Source organism: Physella acuta, unplaced genomic scaffold (assembly GCF_028476545.2).
Source record: "Physella acuta isolate Inbredline_101_S28 unplaced genomic scaffold, ASM2847654v3 ptg001122l, whole genome shotgun sequence".
Lineage (NCBI taxonomy): Eukaryota > Metazoa > Mollusca > Gastropoda > Physidae > Physella > Physella acuta.
The window spans coordinates 175840-195339 of record NW_026732639.1 but is presented as its reverse complement, the minus strand read 5'-3'; the positions used below and the strand labels follow the sequence as shown (position 1 = coordinate 195339).

At 34.8% G+C, this 19500-nt stretch overlaps 1 protein-coding gene across 4 annotated transcripts in view; it reads left to right on the top strand.

The window, feature by feature from the left end:
- Window positions 1-19500, top strand: part of LOC131956003 (uncharacterized) — a 41517-nt gene that overhangs the window by 3844 nt on the left and 18173 nt on the right. For 2 of the 4 annotated variants that reach the window (XM_059320337.1, XM_059320334.1), the window contains exons 1-8: window positions 10134-10543; window positions 11580-11673; window positions 13541-13735; window positions 15530-15684; window positions 16158-16230; window positions 17087-17194; window positions 18152-18274; window positions 19236-19313. In XM_059320337.1, the coding sequence (XP_059176320.1) occupies window positions 10419-10543; window positions 11580-11673; window positions 13541-13735; window positions 15530-15684; window positions 16158-16230; window positions 17087-17194; window positions 18152-18274; window positions 19236-19313 (951 nt within the window). In that variant the 5' untranslated portion in view covers window positions 10134-10418. Of the gene's footprint in view, window positions 1-476; window positions 571-10133; window positions 10544-11579; window positions 11674-13540; window positions 13736-15529; window positions 15685-16157; window positions 16231-17086; window positions 17195-18151; window positions 18275-19235; window positions 19314-19500 lie in introns of those variants that run through there. The other 2 variants (XM_059320336.1, XM_059320335.1) reach the window with 2 other exon arrangements.

Here is a 19500-nt window from a genome sequence, read left to right as displayed (position 1 = left end):
AAAAAAAACCCACTTACCTTTCTTTATTATTTAAAAAAATAAATTTGTTTATAAATAGCAACAAACTTAGAATTTGCAATTTAAAAAATCCTTACCACATTTGTAACTTTTTTGAAGGTTTAATATCTTAATGTTTATATTTTCTTATTAATTATATGCTCAAAGCTTATCAAATCAGAGCAATTTCTTTTTTATCTTTAGAATTTAGTTAAGTTAAGGGTTATCAACCTGTTATTTTTATGCATTAGACCTTAAAGTAAGATTAATTTCAATTTGAAAAAAAATATGTTTAAATAATAAATCAATATGTGCTAGTTATTGAAAGAAAAAATTATATTCTTGGACTAAGTGTCTGATTTGTCCATGATTTAAATTTTAAAAATTATATGTATAGTGAGTCAGTTACTCAAAATAAAAACCACATATTAAAAAAAATGTAAATTATCTTTTTTTTTTCTCTCTCTCCCTCAATACAGAGTACCAAACTGCCATATTAAAAGTTAGCATAATGAAGCCATTCTAAATACTCAAGGTAGTTGCCTCTTGCGCCATGTTGAAGCGGAACCAAAAGTAAGTTTCTTTTCTTATCATCTGTTGGTCTGTCTTTCTCTTTGTCTTCATATATGAATGCTATAAACAAATTAAAAACCCCGCTGGACACCCCCCCTCCCTCCCCCTTCTGCATTCTCGGCACTTTGTAATTGGCTCAGAGTTGGCACTTAAGAAGTGACACTGTCTTGGTCTGATAAATTCCAGGGCGGGGCTTTACTTGACAACTTTGTCCTGGCATAGATTCTCAGTCTGTCCTTCCTATAACTGCTTCAGCACTTGTGCATCTTCTGATTGGGCTGTAGACACATTAGTTAAATAAAAGTGGCAAAGCCCACTTGTTTCTTAGACAAAAGTTTAAGTTGAAAAGTATATATATTCTTAGTACCTTAAGAAAATACTTTAAGTCTTAATAGTAGAACACTTTTTATCCTTCATTTTAAGATTGTAAGCAGACAAAGTATCTTTTTAAAACAATTCTTTTATTAAGTTTCACATATTTAAAAAAACAATCTATTTAGAAAGGCCCATGGATTAAAACATTAAAAAGTTCACAATTTTATTTAATGACATATCTTACATTTGATTTGTAAAATCTTTTATCAGCCTTATATAAATAATGAGTGAAAAAATGACACATGTTACATTATATAAGATATGTGAAATCAATTTATTATTTATCAGCCTTTTAATGAGTGATCAAATGACATCTTACTTAAGACATTTTGGATTAGCCAGTTTATCCCTGTGGCATCTAACATTAGCCTGTTTATCCCTTGTGGCATCTAGCATTAGCCTGTTTATCTCTCTGCCATGTGGCATCTAGCATTAGCCTGTTTATCTCTCTGGCATCTAGCATTAGCCTGTTTATCCCTTGTGGCATGTGGCATTAGCCTGTTTATTCATGTGGCATCTTGCATTAGCCTGTTTATCACTCTGACATCTACCATTAGCCTGTTTATCCCTGTGGCATCTAACATTAGCCTGTTTATCCCTGTGGCATCTAGCCTTAGCCTGTTTATCCCTGTTGCATCTAGCATTAGCATTATCCCTGTGGCATCTAGCAATAGCCTTATCCTTATGTCATCTAGCATTAGCCTGTTTATCCCTTATGTCATATAGCATTAGCCTGTTTATCCCTTATGTCATCTAGCATTAGCCTGTTTATCCCTGTGTCATCTAGTATTGGCCTGTTTATCCCTTATGTCATCTAACATTGGCCTGTTTATCCCTTATGTCATCTAGCATTAGCCTGTTTATCCCTGTGTCATCTAGTATTTGCCTGTTTATCTCTGTGGCATCTAACATTGGCCTGTTTATCCTCGTGAAATCTTGAATCGATCCTTATAAGTTTCTTCATTCAAGTTTACTTGACTCCCTTTGATTTATCCTGTTTTTCCTTATGACATCTAGCATGCGACTGTTTACCATGACATCTTGCCTTAGCTTGTTACCCCCGCCCCAAACACCGGGCACCAGTATGACATTTGCCTAAACCTTTTCCTCACCATTTGACATGCATCTCATTAACTCGCGCTATCACCGATTACCGCAGTGTGTTGCCGTATTACTCACCTACACGGTGCAAGCATGATTTTTTCTTTATTAAAATGTGCTTTACCGCATCTTATCTTTGATAAAATTGCCGCACAGGTTTTAGTGTGCCCCACCTACACGTTCACCCCCCCCTCTCCTACCTCCTGTATTGTGTTGTTGTAAAAGTGTGTCAGTGTAGCCGACACACACACCTGGCGAGCAGGTTTTTTTCTCTCGCCCCTCCCTCGCGCTATCCGCCCCTGCACGTGCTGTTCTCGCGTGCATAGTGAGCAAGGAAGGGGAGTGTTGAGTCTACCTTGGTTCCCCCATGTCGCGTGTGTGTGTTCAAAATTCCAGGAGTTTGAGTATGTTTTTTTCGTGGGATTATTATTTTATGATATATATTTCTAACTCCGTGAGCACACATTCGAGAAATAGTGTACTGTGATGGTGTTGTGAATTGTTTAGAAAAAAAAATATAGTTACGTTTTCTGAATGGTGAATTTAAAAGTTCAAAGAAAAGTTGTTTGTACGTGTTGACTACACCGCAAAGATCAAAGCTTGGATTAATGGATACATTTTTAAGTTCTGGCCAAGTTTTAAAAAAAATTGTTTCGTTTAGTGATTCCTCGAATCCTTAGTTTTAACTAAGATTCCAGGGTCTATTCCCAGCCACGGTGAAATGGATTTTTTTTTTGTTCTCAATATTGATGCCACCGTACACTCCTGCAGGGCAACTTTGACTCATTTCCGTTGTGCTACAAGGCTTATTGCTTTAATAATATCTTACACAACGCGTTTAAAAAAAAATCATTTCCTTATTTTTTTTTTCTTTTACAAAACTCTGGAATTTTTTTTTTTACCTTGTGGGATCGCGCGTTACCTGTCCTCGAGGTCATAGTTCACTTGACCCACCGGCTTTTTTTTTACCGTACATGTGTGTACTGTTTAAATATATATCTACGGTATTTCTGTTTTATAGGTATTTGATGATGCGTGTACAAGTTCTTGTTTTAAAAGTGGTTATAGGGTTTTTATACTCGTCTTAGATTTAATAAACCAAAACAGTTGTTATTTTTTTTCCACGCCTCAGACATGTAATTTACAGCGTCATTTAAGTGTTCGCTTTAGTATTACAGTTTTCATCATCGGCTTGTGAGGACTGTTACAGATTTACAATAGTAATATTTCTTTCTTACTTGTAGTCTGCTTTCATTCATTTAACATGGTTTACTTATACATAGATCTTATACAAAATAGTTGTTATACCGTTGTACGTGCGGAATGAGCTGGATGTATTAGATCTATGTCGCAGGTCTGCAAGGGTCTGTGCTTAAATAACTATACACAATTGTTATGGTTGTGACTTAAAGTTCTAATATAACCATGCTATGGTTGTTCTCATTGTGTTAGCCCATTCTTAAATAACTTTAAACATTTGTAAATGGAGCTAAGGTCCATTCTTATATTTCTATACCACACTTTTGTAAGACTGCTCATGTTATATCATGTTTGTTGTCGCCCTTGTTTTAAAACGTACATATAAAGACACCCACCCCAGTGTTACAGTTCTAGCTCATGTTCGTGTATACAGTTATATCACGTTTGTTGTCGCCCTTGTTTTAAAACGTACATATACAGACACCCACCACAGTTGTTACAGTTCTAGCTCTTGTTCGTGTATACAGTTGTATCATGTTTGTTGTGGTCCTTGTTTTAAAACGTACATATACAGACACCCACACCAGTTGTTACAGTTCTAGCTCATGTTCGTGTATACAGTTATATCACGTTTGTTGTCCCCGTACTTGTCGCCCTTGTTTTAAAACGTACATATAAAGACACCCACACCAGTCTTGTGTTACAGTTCTAGCTCTTGTTCGTGTATAGTTATATCATGATTGCTGCCGCCGTACTGGTGGGCCAACCCGGATGGAAGTTTTTCTGTTTCCGTTTAGTACTAGTTAACCTCGTCTAGTTCCTTGATAGGCTCACTCTCACCGCAGGCACTCTGGCGGGGAGGATGGGGTGAAGTGGGAGGGACCGCCACGCTGTTTGTTTTCGTTTAAGCTGCACTTCATTGCTTCTCTGCGTGGTCGATGTAAATCACCCTCGGTACTAATTTAGTTGGTCTGCGTTCGAATCTTGGATGGGTGGGGGTGAAGCGGGAGGGACCGCCACGCTTTTTTTTTCGTTTAAGCGGCACTTCATTGCTTCTCTGCGTGGTCTATGTAAATCACCCTCGGTACTAATTTAGTTGGTCTGCGTTCGAATCTTGGATGGGTGGGGGTGAAGCGGGAGGGACCGCCACGCTTTTTTTTTCGTTTAAGCGGCACTTCATTGCTTCTCTGCGTGGTCTATGTAAATCACCCTCGGTACTAATTTAGTTGGTCTGCGTTCGAATCTTGGACGGGTGGGGGTGGGTGTGAAGCGGGAGGGACCGCCACGCTGTTTGTTTTCGTTTAAGCTGAAATTCACTGCTTCTCTGCGTGGTCGAGGTAAATCACGCTCGGTGCTCATGTAATTGGTATGTGTTCAAATCTAGACTGTCCGGATGAGGGAGTGGAGTTACAGAGAAACCCCAATAACAGTGTAGGGTATATGAGTGCAGCTATGTGAGTAGGTGTAAAGCATGCTATAGTGTTGAATATCTGCATATTAGATCAGATCGGTCTATGACTCTATGTGGTTCAGAGGAAGAGTACGGAGGACGTGAGTTGGGTTCTTGGTTCGAATCCGTAGAGCGTTCACGAGCCTAAAGTCTTCATTGACCGAATGACTCGAGTCGGTGAAAGAGAAGGCCGCTGGGCATAGTGCTACTCAAACAATCTCTTCATATGCTGGGGTTAAATAAACAGTCAAACACTACCTCATCTGTCCTTTACATCTGCCTTGTTAGAGGGAAGTAATTTCGGTGTTTATCAGTGAGGGAAGTAACTTTTGTTTTAGTCGTACAGAATGTACAACATGCGTAATGATAAAGAAGTAGGCTTGCTTGTTTGTTACACATGCGTGTGTGTGAACTCGTGTTAAGAACACACGCGGTTAGTGTGTGATCGTAAGACTCAAGTGTTTAGTTGACACACGAAACCTGTTTAGTTTGCTTACGTGTTAGTAGGCCGCTACCGTGTCTGAGTAAATATTATGCTCTGCTGTGTGAGTAAAAGTCTACACACACACATACCGTATATATTTGAGTAAAAATATACACATACCGTATATACTTGAGTAAAAATATACACATACTTTATATATTTGAGTAAACTATGCACATAACGTATATATTTGAGTAAAATATGCACATACCGTAAATATTTGAGTAAAAATATACACATACCGTATATATTTGAGTAAAATATGCACATACCGAATATATTTGAGTAAAAATATACACATACCGTATATATTTGAGTAAAAATATACCGCATACATTTGAGTAGAAGTATACACCTACCATATCTGAGTACTAATGACATACCGATAATAAAGTACAATTTCGAACCTTACTGTCCATGGTGAAGTAGAGCTCTGTTTCAGTGACCTTGGCATGTGAAGGGTATAGTGTGGTCAGCTCTATCATTCATCCGCGCTGTCCCATCACCGACCATATCTGAATGAATATTTCCTTCCGTGGCTTTTTGAGTAAAAATATTACCTACTACCTATTTGATTAAATATATTACCCAACTCTACCTTAGCGAAGTAAACATTAGTATTTTATCACACAACTTACTTATCCAATTCAGTAAATAATGCCTACCGTGTTTTTTGTTTGAGTGAATATTACACAACGACTATATCTGAGTAAATAATACACAACTAGTATATCTGAGTAAATATTACACACCTAGTATACGTGAGTAAATATTACACACCTAGTATACGTGAGTAAATATTACACACCTAGTATATCTGAGTAAATATTACACATTTACTAAATCTGAGTAAATATTACACATTTACTAAATCTGAGTAAATATTACACACCTACTATATCTGAGTAAGTATTACACACTAGATTCATGTGTGTGTGGGGGGGGGGGGATTACATTACTACGTACCTACAGTGTCGTTTTATGAGATCCGGGGCGGGTTGTGTGAGTACACGTAGCACATCTACCCAAGCCTGCTAATTACATACTCACTATGCCTATGTGGGCGCGGCTTATCTGTTTATAGTTCTTGTAACACGGCTGGCGTACCCACTTATTGTAGCGCCGATGCCCATAAACATTACCGCTAACTAACCCTAGCGGTAAGGCTCGTCGAACAATATCTTTTATCGTGTTGCTGACATCCCCGCCCACGACGTTCAGACAACCACGAGCAAGCAGTTTTTTTTAAAAAAATAATTGGTTACTCCTTACGGGCCTCATGGTTGATACTAATAAATCATTACGTCTGTCATTAAAAAAAAATTAACCTGCTTATTTTAGCTGTTCTGGTGATTTGAGTTACCATCACGTGCGCGCGCGTGTGTGTGCGTGCGTGTGTGCGACCGTCACACACGCGTCCATCTGGTCTCTTTGTCCCCCCTCAACACAACCCGATCTTTGCCGAGTGCTAGAGTGTTGTCTGAGGGTGGGATGGCGCCAGTAAGAAAGGAGTATCGATCCAGCCTCCCCCGTGTCCACCCCTCCCCCCTTTTACTACCGTAGAGCGTGTTGTCCTTCTGGGGGAAGGCGGCAGTCGCTGACTGAGACTGGCGGATTACCAACACAAATGTACGACCCTACGTCTCTTTGGCATTCAGATGTGAGTGTTTGTGGTTTTTGCGTTGTTTTTTTCCCCCCACCCATACTTTATTTCACGGGGCCGTTTTTTTTTTTAGTTATAAAAAGATAAGCAAAAATTACCAACAGTTGTTTTATCGAGGTACTCAAATCTCAAACACTGATGTTTCCCTGCAACAGTTCAATAGATTTCAAACCATGGACTAAAAATATATTTATGCATTAGGCCTATATACCCATATAGTCTATGGTTTTGATGTCAATTAGTTATATCAGCAAAAATTACCAACAAGCATTTGTTTTATTTTTATGGAGGAGGCTTTAAAATCTTTATCTAACACAGATGATTCCCCTGCAACAGTTCAATAGATTTGAAATCAAGGATGATGTTTATGTATTATATAAGCCTGCAGAGCCCTATAGTCTTTGCATTAGATGTTAATTTGGGAAGAACTGATGACCTACCTAATGTTTATTCTGTATTATATAAGTTTATTATGTCCTATCATCTATGTATTTCATGTTAATTGGTTAAGCACTGACAACCCAGCTAATATGTATTTTGTATTATATAAGCCTATAGTGGGAAGAACTGATGACCCAGCTAATGTTTATTCTGTATTATATAAGTTTATTATGTCCTATCATCTATGTATTTCATGTTAATTTGTTAAGCACTGTCAACCCAGCTAATATGTATTTTCTATTATATAAGCCTATAGTGGGAAGAACTGATGACCCAGCTAATGTTTATTCATGCTGCATACAAGGGTCTATATTTGTCATTATAAATATGCTGATATTACAGCCTATTGATTTGTAGGTTACATACTTTCAGTGTATAAAAGATATTTTGTTTTAACAGTTCAGTGGGTCTCAAACCACAGGCTATGATTATATACAGGCCTATGCAAATATTGGTATTTGCGGCAGTGCTAATTTCCCCCTTAATTGAGACTATGTATCTGTATGACTCAAGCTGTGTGTAGCTGTACTGTATGCAAGCACAGTTATCCTCATTAGTCTCACTCAAGCTTTTCAAGCTAACACTCACTGCATCCTATATGTGCAACGTTTGAGTTTACAACAGAAGGGTGTTTAATCTAGATGCAAGTTTATGTATTGGTGAGAAATGATAAACTTTCTTTATGAAAAAAACACTTTATAAGAAAAGTTTGCAAATTAAAATTTAGAATTTCAGCCTTAATCATGAGCATCTGATAAACAAGACATAGATATGCATAGATATTTTAAAAAGTTGTAACGCTGAAAAGATGGATGTGGGGGGTGGGGGGGTATGAAGGTAAATGACATCATGTCATCCATCACTTTAAGCACCAATTAATGTCCTGGGTCTTCTGAACCAGACATTTCAAGTTCAAATCTAGCCTAAAGAACCTGGTTGCATGCTTTTTTTGTGGATGTGTTTGACATAAATACTGAAATACACAAATTATGAACACACTTGATCTCATTAATTCTTATTAAATATTAAAAAGTATAAGTACAGTTGTATTGTATACATTAACAATAGCAATAGTTGTTCGTTGTATTAGACAAAACATGGATTTCATGTTTAGACCGGTACTTCTGTTGTGCGTTACAGGGTTGACTGTATGCTTTAAGTGTACACTGGGCATATCAGGAAACAATCACAGCTATTATAATTAGCAAGACTCTTGTGCTCTTAGTTTCGTGGACATTAGATCCAAAGTCAGGAAGTACTCAATCTCAAGTGGCAGCCACTTGCCGGCCCCACCGTCAGGGAATTGTTATTTACCACTTTGTTCAGCCTGCTGGTTAGAGACTTGTTGTGTCTTACACATCAGGGGACTTGATCCAGACTGGGAGTAAAGTTGACCTTTTACCTTCCTCATGACAAGTTGAGCTGAATGCTTGAAGCGGGCTGGTGTTTTCTGAGCTGAGCTGTGATTTATTTTTTGAATTTCTTGCTTTTTAATTTTTTTTTAGCTCTGGATTTGGTGATATTAATTAATACAGTTGTAAAGTTGACCTTTTACTTTCCTCATGACAAGTTTAGCTGAATGCTTAAAGCGGGCTTGTGTTTTCTGTTTAGCTGTAATTTATTCTTCGAATTTCTTGCTTTTATAAACCTCTGGATGTGGTGATTATTAATTTGCATTAATTTATCCAGTTGTAAAGTTGAACTTTTACTTTACTCATAACAAGTTTAGCTGATTGCTTGAAGCAGGATGGTGTTTTTTGAGTTGAGCTGTGATTTATTCTTTGGATTTCTTGCTTTTAAAATTTTTGAAAACTCTGGATGTGGTGATAATTAATTAGCATTAATTTATCCAGTTGTACAGTTGACCTTTTACCTTTCTAATGACAAGTTGAGCTGATTGCTTCAAGCAGGCTGGTGTTTTCTGAGTTGAGCTGTGATTTATTCTTCGGATTTCTTGCTTTTAAAATTTTTTTTTAGGTCTGGATTTGTTGATATTAATTAATCCAGTTGTAAAGTTGACCTTTTACTTTCCTCATAATAAGTTTAGAAGCGGGCTGGTGTTTTCTGAGTTGCGCTGTGATTTATTCTTCAGATTTCTTGCTTTTAAAATTGTTTAAAACTCTGGATGTGGTGATAATTAGTTTGCATTAATTTATCCAGTTATAAAGTTGACCTTCTTTTACCTTTCTAGTGACAAGTTGAGCTGATTGCTCGAAGTGGGCTGGTGTTTTCTGAGTTGAGTTGTGATTTATTCTTCGAATTTCTTGCTTTAAAAAATTTTTTAAACTCTGGATAAAGCAATTATGATTTGAGTTGTAGTAAAGTTGACCTTTTGCCTTCCTCATTACAAGTTGAGTTGATTGCTTGAAGGGGGCTTGGATTTTCTGAGCTGAGCTGTGATTTATTCTTAGGATTTGTTGTTTTTAAAACTATGGATATAGTGATATTAATTTGCATTAATTTGTCCAGGCTTGGTGTAGTTGACCTTTTACTTTCATCATTACAAGTTGAGCTGAATGCTTGAAAGGGCTTTGATTTGGTCAGCTGTGTTTAGCTCTTTAAATATTTTCTAGTTTTCTTTTTTTTTAAAACTCGGCATAAGATTTATTTATTGGCACTGGAACTCACTGTCTTATTAATAGTTTTTGTTGCTATTTGTAATGTCAATAGGCCTTTTAAACTAAGAATTTGAATGTGGCTGTTAAGATATGTAAAATTTCTGTTAATATCAGGTTGTCTTAATATTAGAAGTTTAGTATTGTGTTTGCTGATGTGAAGCTCTGTAAATCTACATATATTGTGTTATTATCTATTTATAGTACAACAACAAACACTATTTATAGTACAATAACAAACGTTAGATCACATTTGTTTTCCCTGAATACATTTTCAAGTTTCAAAAGAAGTTAATTGGAACTAGTTATAGAAAAAATAAAAAAATCAATCATCCAGTGTCACAATGAAGTGGACTCCTCAACCATGTTTAGTTGCTTACACTGGACACCATGGCAACTCATCTAGACATGGAGATGTGTTTACTCGCTGATATAATGTGCTGCTTTGTGTGGGGGCATCAATGTTTACCTTGGATGTAACTTTGCTAGACGCTAGAAAAAACACAAACGGCTGTAGCCATGTTTACTGATGTAGACAGGGCCGCTAGGTTTCACGTGCAAAATATTTACGGCACCCCGCAGATTACGCGGAAACGAACTGGTCAGTGTCTGCGGCCAAGACGAATGACTTTAATTGACCTGAGGTAGGAGGCTGTTCAAAGCTTGGTGATCTGTCTAAAGAAATGATAGAAATAGGTGCCATTTACTATGTTAGGTTATAATGATAAAGCTAGATGGTGATTATTGTTTTTAGCTTTTTCCTACATACCACACTTGACAGTTTCTATTTTATTCCTAAATTTTAAAATTTATTTATCATAATTAAATATTTTTTTATTGTTAAAGTTATGAGTGTATTTTGGCTAAGACTTAATTTAAGTATGTTCTGAAGACTGACTAATCATCTGTATAAAAACTACTTTAACCATATTGTACACATGATTTAAAAAAAACATGATTATACAAAACAGCTTGGTCCAATTAAAATGTTATAATGCTGTCAAACAAATTTATCATACCAGACCATAAAATATTTGTTAAAAAAATAATTTTAATAATATAAAAAACCCATTTACTGCTGTAGTGCATGACTTGCTTTTTTTAAAATGATTTTGTGATACTCCTATTTGTAACATGTATTTTGACCATCTGATCCTCATCACTTAATATTATCTACTTTTTACTTGTTAATGCCTGAATCTTAACTACACATTCTTGAAACAAACACTCATTTAAAAATAATTTCTACTAAAATGTTTAAAATTAATATGTACTGTAACTATAAATATTCAACACTTTTTTTTGACTATCATGAGAAACACACTTATTGTAAAACAACTGCCAATAAAACAAATAATTAATTTGTACTGGAACTACAAAAAACTCAACCATATTTTTTTGAAGATCCACTGGATATATTTAATTTTTCTATCTGACCCAGTACAAAATGCTTTACAGAAAATGTCACCGTAGGCATTATTGCCATTATAGAGTTAATAGCTCGTAATGCGTTATTAATATACTAAAAATTTTTTCATGTATAAACAAATGAATGCTTGGTTAAATTAGCTTACCTTCTCTTTTCTCCAACATGCACTAACACAAAATTGAAATCTTTTTCCCCCCCAATTTCCAGCATTTTGTATTGCACAGGTAAAACTATCTTTTTGTTTTGTACAGAAATGTTTCCCTCAATGATGATGATGTCAGCCACAGAAAAGGTAGCTCAGGAACCATCAAGTCAGAGGGTGGCTTCACACATTCTCACAAACAGGTTGGTGCAGTCTGGGAAAATAATTACCTCATGGATTTTTTTTTTCCATTCTAAATGAACTCATGAACAACGTGAGATGGAGGTGTTTGTTAGCTTGGAGCTGGTGTATTTTAAATGCAGGTTTGTCATAGGGGTGGTTGGAACAAATTCTGATGAAACCATTGATTTTTTTTTTTAATAATCTTTTTTTTTTGAGTTAAAATTTCTGTTCACCACAATGTATTAATCAGTTTTGGAAAGGATAACCTGTGTTGACATTGTGAGCCTTATTGGTTTTCATGGGAGCTATGGTTTATCTGTAATGTTGCAAGGATAATCTGTATAGAAAAAGCAACCCTGCTGTATTTTAAATGCAGATGTGTCATAGAGGTTGATATAACAGATTCTGGTGAAACTATTGATTTTTATTTTTTTTGAGTTAAAATTTCTGTTCACCACAATGTATTAATCAGTGTTGGAAAGGATAATATGTATTGAAATTGTGAGCCTTATTGGTTTTCATGGGAGCTATGCTTTATCTGTAATGTATCATAATGTAGCTAGGATAATCTGTATAAAAAAAGGAAACCTAATGTATTTTAAATGCATGTTTGTCATAGAGGTGAATAGAACAGATTCCATTGATTTTTAAAAAAAATATTTCAAGTTAAAACTTGTGTTTACCACAATGTGAATTAATTAGTGTTGGAAAAGATAATCTCTATTGAAATTGTGAGACTTATTAGTTTTCATGGGAGCTATGCTTTATCTGTAATGTATCATAATGTAGCTAGGATAATCTGTATAGAAAAAGTAACCCTGCTGTATTTTAAACGCAGGTTTTTTTATAGAGGTAGATAGAACAGATTCTGATGAAACCATTAATTTTAAACAATTTTTTTTTGAGCTTAAAACTTCTATTTACCACAATGTGAATTATTCAGTGTTGGAAAGGATAATCTCTATTGAAATTGTGAGTCTAACAAATTTTCATGGGAGCTATGCTTTATCTGTAATGTAATCATAATGTAGCAAAAACAATCTGTATTAAAAAAGTAAACCTTATGATAAGTTGTTACAGGTGCTAGGCCTTGTCTGAAAACAAAATGATGTTTAATAAAACATTCATTTTTATTAGTTTTCTTTTTAAGGTTGGACTCATTTACTTAGGTCTAAATAAACTATGCATTTTTTTGAGCTAAAAATATTGTGGACTTAGTGGGTGTGCAATTGTATTCTTTTACTTATTAAATAAGTTATTAAATGAGTAGTTCACGTAACATAAGTTACTACTTTAGCATAAGTAAACAGTATTATTTAAAGATAAGTTATCTACCTTTAAAAGATTGTTTAATTTTACACATAGATTATTCATGGAATCATTTTTTTTAACCTAACCAAATAGCATTAGTTTTAAGATAGTTATGGGTTTTGAAAGTGAAAACAGTGTTGGAACCTCTGAAATTTGTCCAAAATATAACTGTAGCTAGGGAACATTAGCTAACTAGTTTATGTGGGGTTGTTCTAAGTTCATATATGAAGTTTAACATTCCAAAACATTTAAAAGACTGGTACTGATTGGGTTTTGCTGAGATTTAAAAAAATTCTATTGAAATAAATGATTGATGTGTATCCTGTGTTTCAGTAAAGATTTTATAAGGAACCACTGGATACTCTTGTTTGGGTAACTGCTGAGGTTATTCCCCCTGAAATGTACATATTCAATACAGATTATTCCACCAAGCTGACAAAGTCTCTAATGAGATGAACGACTGGGGGACTCTCCAGACATTGCTTCTTGTAATTATTGACCTGTGCATATTATTCCTTCTCCACACCCTTTCTCCAAACTGTTGACACATGTTTAAGCCACGTCTCTATTGTACAGCAGGCCCAAGATAGCAGGGAGTCTCTGACCCCACCACGCAAGTCCAGCTTCAGCAACGCCATGAAGGTGAAGCACATCTCGCCCCCAACCCAGGGGGGAGGGCAGAGCCAGCTTGGGTCAGAGCTCACCAGGTTTCCTAAGCTGGAAGAATATGCTCATTTCCATTATGAGCTTGTGGAGATTCCTTCATTGAAGGTACGTTTTGCTTTTGGAATTTTGGAATTAAAAGAATGTTTGGGTTTCCTAAGCTGGAAGAATATGCTCACTTCCATTACGAACTTGTAGAGATTCCTTCATTGAAGGTATGTTGTGCTTTTGGAATTTTGGAATTAAAAGAATGTTTGGGTTTCCTAAGCTGGAAGAATATGCTCACTTCCATTACGAACTTGTAGAGATTCCTTCATTGAAGGTATGTTGTGCTTTTGGAATTTTGGAATTAAAAGAATGTTTGGGTTTCCTAAGCTGGAAGAATATGCTCACTTCCATTACGAACTTGTAGAGATTCCTTCATTGAAGGTATGTTGTGCTTTTGGAATTTTGGAATTAAAAGAATGTTTGGGTTTCCTAAGCTGGAAGAATATGCTCACTTCCATTACGAACTTGTAGAGATTCCTTCATTGAAGGTATGTTGTGCTTTTGGAATTTTGGAATTAAAAGAATGTTTGGGTTTCCTAAGCTGGAAGAATATGCTCACTTCCATTACGAACTTGTAGAGATTCCTTCATTGAAGGTATGTTGTGCTTTTGGAATTTTGAAAACACATTTGTTAACAACAATTATTAGGAATTAAAAGAATGTTTGGGTTTCCTAAGCTGGAAGAATATGCTCACTTCCATTATGAGCTTGTTGAGATTCCTTCATTGAAGGTACGTAGTAATTTTGGTGTCACCTTCGTTAACAACAGATATTAGGAATTAAAAGTACGGTTGGGTTTCCTATTCTGGAAGAATATGCTCACTTCCATTATGAGCTTGTTGATATTCCTTCATTGAAGGTATGATGTGCTTTTGGAATTTTGGAAACACATTTGTTAACAACAAATATTAGGAATTAAAAGTACGTTTAGGTTTCCTACGCTGAAAGAATATGCTCACTTCCATTATGAGCTTGTTGAGATTCCTTCATTGGAAGTACGTTTTGCTTTTGGAAACACCTTTGTTAACAAAAATTATTTGGAATTAAAACTAAGTTTGGGTTAGCTTTTAGTGTTAATCAAACTATTAGTCCAAGGCAAACCTACCTTAAAAGGATATTTTGGTCAGGCAGCAACAAAACTCCACCATGCCTTCCTGTCCATGGTGACCACCCGAGTTATTGTCAGGTTTTGCCTGTGGTCAGCACCTCTTCTTCCATCTCTTTCATCCACCTTGCACATGGCCTTCCTGTCTTTCACTTTCCAAGTGGATTCCATCTCAGTGCCAAGTTTTGGATCCTTTTTTGTTAGACAATCCTTGTAGATAGCATAGTTTAAATTGTCCATATACTGTGTATTGATTTCACTAGAAAACATTCCTTATAGATAGCATAGTTTAAATTGTCCATATTCTGTGTATTGATTTCACTAGAAAACATTCCTTATAGATAGCATAGTTTAAATTGTCCATATTCTGTGTATTGATTTCACTAGAAAACATTCCTTATAGATAGCATAGTTTAAATTGTCCATATTCTGTGTATTGATTTCACTAGAAAACATTCCTTATAGATAGCATAGTTTAAGTTGTCCATATTCTGTGTATTGATTTCACTAGAAAACATTCCTTATAGATAGCATAGTTTAAATTGTCCATATTCTGTGTATTGATTTCACTAGAAAACATTCCTTATAGATAGCATAGTTTAAATTGTCCATATTCTGTGTATTGATTTCACTAGAAAACATTCTTTATAGATAGCATAGTTTAAATTGTCCATATTCGTTGTATTGATTTCACTAGAAATTGTTCATATTCTCTATGTATTGTTTGACCATTTGTGTCTTCCTTACAGCTAAGCTTGTGTGGTGATGATTCTAGTATATACAAACACAACACAGAGCCTCCCAATGACTTGAGGATGTTTCTAGTCACAGTTAGTGCTGAGAAGTCATGGATGATTAGGAGATCTGTGGAGAATTTTGCTACTTTAGATAAACAGTTACACAGGCAAGTGATTAGATAGCTATATTTTTTACAGTGTTTTATTTTACGGAAATGGTTAAATCAATGAAAATATTTACCTCTTTGAAGAAAATTCCATCACAAATATCAAAACACATTTCTTTTGATTTCAGTGTACTTGTGTGTGCAATAACATGAGCTTATGCAAGATGTTTTATATTTTAACCAAGCTTTTATTTGCATCAGTGATATTATGATACATAAATTGCAGTAGTTATATAGCAAGAGAAATAATAATTATAATAGTGTAGCAAGACTCAGAATATGAAAGACTAGGAAAATTTGAAGAATTAAAACCAAACACACAAGCTTCCAAAAGGTTACTATAATGTGAAAGTGTTACACCCAAATTAACTAATCTGCATCCATACTTTGTAAAGCTATAGAGCCATAGCCTGTAGCTGTAAAACCTGAAATTCCATCCAGCCAGTTACATACTAATTTTTGTTTTGTTTCAGGTGCATTTATGATCGTCGTTTTTCACAACTGGAGGATTTGAAAGCAGCCCAGCTTGAGACAAAGACAAGAGCTGTAAGTTTTTGTCCTTTCTCTCCCCCTAGCATCATAATATAGGTGAAGTAGAGTCCACCTGTTTGTGGCCACACCATGTAAGGAGTTGTAGGACTAAAAAAAGCTCAAATGTTCTGACTAGTCTGGCGCTCTTCAGGCTTTGAAAATCACTGGTTTGTCCTACAGACTCAAGGCAATAGTCAACTAGTAATAGTATGATACCCTCCTGGTTGGATCAAACCCCCTTTTTTAAATCTTAAATTATTTATTTTTACTGCACCTTTTCAAGTCAGGCTAGATCATACGCTGTTCTTGTTATATTAAATTGATATTTTTACTACACCTTTTCAAACACTTTCTTGTGTTTGCCCCACTAATTCAGCTCAAATTTTTACAATTTTACTATCCCCCATTTATAAGTTACTAGATCGCTGAGTAAGATAATAATAAGTCAAGACTTGATCATACCTACCTCATATTATTTTAAATTGATCATTTTCTTTACTACACTTTTTCAAACACTTTCTAGTGTTTACCCAACTAATTCAGCTCAAATTTTTACCATTTTATTATCCCCCATTTATAAGTTACTAGATTGCTGAGTAAGATAATAATAAGTCAAGACTTGATCATACCTACCTCATATTATTTTAAATTGATCATTTTCTTTACTACACTTTTTTAAACACTTTCTAGTATATGCCCAGCCTAGTCAGCCCATATTTTTACTTTGTAAAACACTAACTTCCATATATAAGTTATTAGATTGCTGATTAAAATAATACCTGGATTCAAGTTGTTCTGGCATGTGTTTGTGTGTGTATATGTTAAAACTTCACCAACATCAATCACTTTATGATCACTTTACGGTCTTTAGGAGGTGCAGCCTGTTATAGAAAAGTACTTGAGCAGATTTTCAGAACTTGCTGGGAAAGCTGGAGGTGGAGGAATGGTTAACTGTGGTTCTGTTCTCAGTTGGATGGAGGTAACCAATTAAGTGGTCTTTATAAACATTTTTATTTTTTCATTCAAATTGTTTTACGATCTACCAAATATAAATTATTTTCTTGTTGTTTTTCCAAGTGGGAGGTTGCTTGGATTTTAACTTTTTAATTAGTCAAGCCCAATTATTTGGGTTAGGTTTGCCATATCAACCCTTATCATTATGGTTAGTGTTAAGTTTAGAGATGAAGTACTTTGTATTTTTTATATTTGGGTATGGCCAATCAAAATACCTCCCTCCCAGTATAAAATGACCCCTGACTGGAATGGTTAACTGTGGTTCTGTTCTCAGTTGGATGGATGTAACTAAAATAAATGGTCTTTATAAACATTTTTATTTTTTTGCATTCAAATTATTTTACGATCTATCAATTATAAATTATTTTCTTGTTGTTTTTCCCATGGATTTTAACTTTTTAATTAGTCACGCCCAATTATTTGGGTTAGGTTTGCCAGTATCAACCCTTATCATTATGGTTGATGTTAAGTTTAGGGGTGAAGGACTTTTGTCTGTATTTTTTTATATTTGGGTATGGCCAATCAAAATACCTTTTTCCCAAATCAATAAAAATGACCCCTAATTGGAATGGTTTACTGTGGTTCTGACATCAGTTAGATAGAGGTAACCTAAATTAGTGGTCAATTTTTCAAATTGTTTTTTGATATACCAAGTATAAATTATTTTCCTGTTGATTTTTCTTGTGGGAGGTTGGTTGGTTTGTAACTTTTTAAAGTTTTGTATCAATTAGTCACATCCACTTATTTAGGTTAGGATTGACAGTATACTTAAACCCTTATAATGTTTTGAGTTAAGTCTAGTGATGAAGTACTTTTGTCTGTATTTCTTATATTTGGGTATGGCTAATCAAAGTACCTTCTTTCCAATATAAAATCACCCCTGATTGGAATGTTTAAGATAAGGTTTCTTCTACTTGACCAGATGGACAACAGGGGTCACAGGCTAGTTGCCACTGATGACTCAGGTATCAATACACCGGCCATAGCTGCTGCCCATGTCATCAAGCGCTACAATGGTCAAGCTGCTGATGAGATATCCCTTCAGGTCAGTGTTTTGGTCCAAAGAGATTAGATTGGTTTAGTCTATTTCTACAAAACTTGGATTAGATTGGTTCAGTCTATTTCTACAAAACTTGGATTAGATTGTTTTAATATATTTCTACAAAATTTGGATTAGATTTTTGTATAGGTTGTTTTTTAATTAATTTTAAATTTTGGAGTAGTAAATTCCATTATATTAGAATTTTTATTTTATTCTAAGCATGAGATGGATTGTTTTTCCATAACCTGGATCACAAAATTTCTAACAAATTCAACCTGCTGTTTGGTAGAGAGAACATTGTATGCATTTTTTAAACAGGCAAAAAAAATGCATATAATGTTAACCTTTTGCGTAGATTTAAAACACTTTTTGTTAGAAAATATGCCTTAAGTTGTACAGTAAAAACTGACAAGCAATTGAATTGTTTACCCTGACACATTGTTTAAAACCAAATTTCCCTGTCTGTTCCAATTTCAAGAGAGCACTTAAATCTGACCTCATTTCCGACAGCAGAGGATACATTGACCTGGTCTAACAGTTAAACTAGTTTTGATAATGGACCATAATAGTGGTGTTTTTTAGCTTCTTTTTTTATGTAGAGCAACTGTTTGTTTATTTATACACCTTTCTATGTAGAGTATTTCTTGAATTACCAGCTTTTTCTAGACTTTATTTTATGTATTCAACAAAGTAGTTTTTCAGTGAAGTTTTTCATTCCTCACTGATATTACAGATGTGTGTCAATGAATGTGTAAAATGTGTAATCAACAGAGAGTAAATTGTTAAATTACAAATTTTTATTATAGTTTATATTGTAGTAATTGTAGTTTTGTTTTTAATTCAAATTCTAAATACTGCACATTTGTTTGCACTGAAAGATATTTTAGTTAACAATTTATTTTTGTGTTATATTTAAAGTGTTGAAGTGTATAAGAACTGGCAATGTTTTTGTTATATTACTTAGGTTGGAGATATGATTTCTGTTATTGATATGCCATCTGCTGAAGACACTATATGGTGGAGAGGGAAAAGAGGTTTTGAGGTGAGATTATGTGTTCAATACATGCTTTCTAAAGTATTTTCTAAAAAAAAAAAACTTCTTATTCTACACTTTTTTCATGTCTTTAATGAAATCTTGCTTGGAGTTAAAAAAAAATTAAAAGTTGGAAATGAATTCACTGCATTCCAACACTGCTTTTTTTTTTTTGAAAAAAAAAGCCACTCCATTT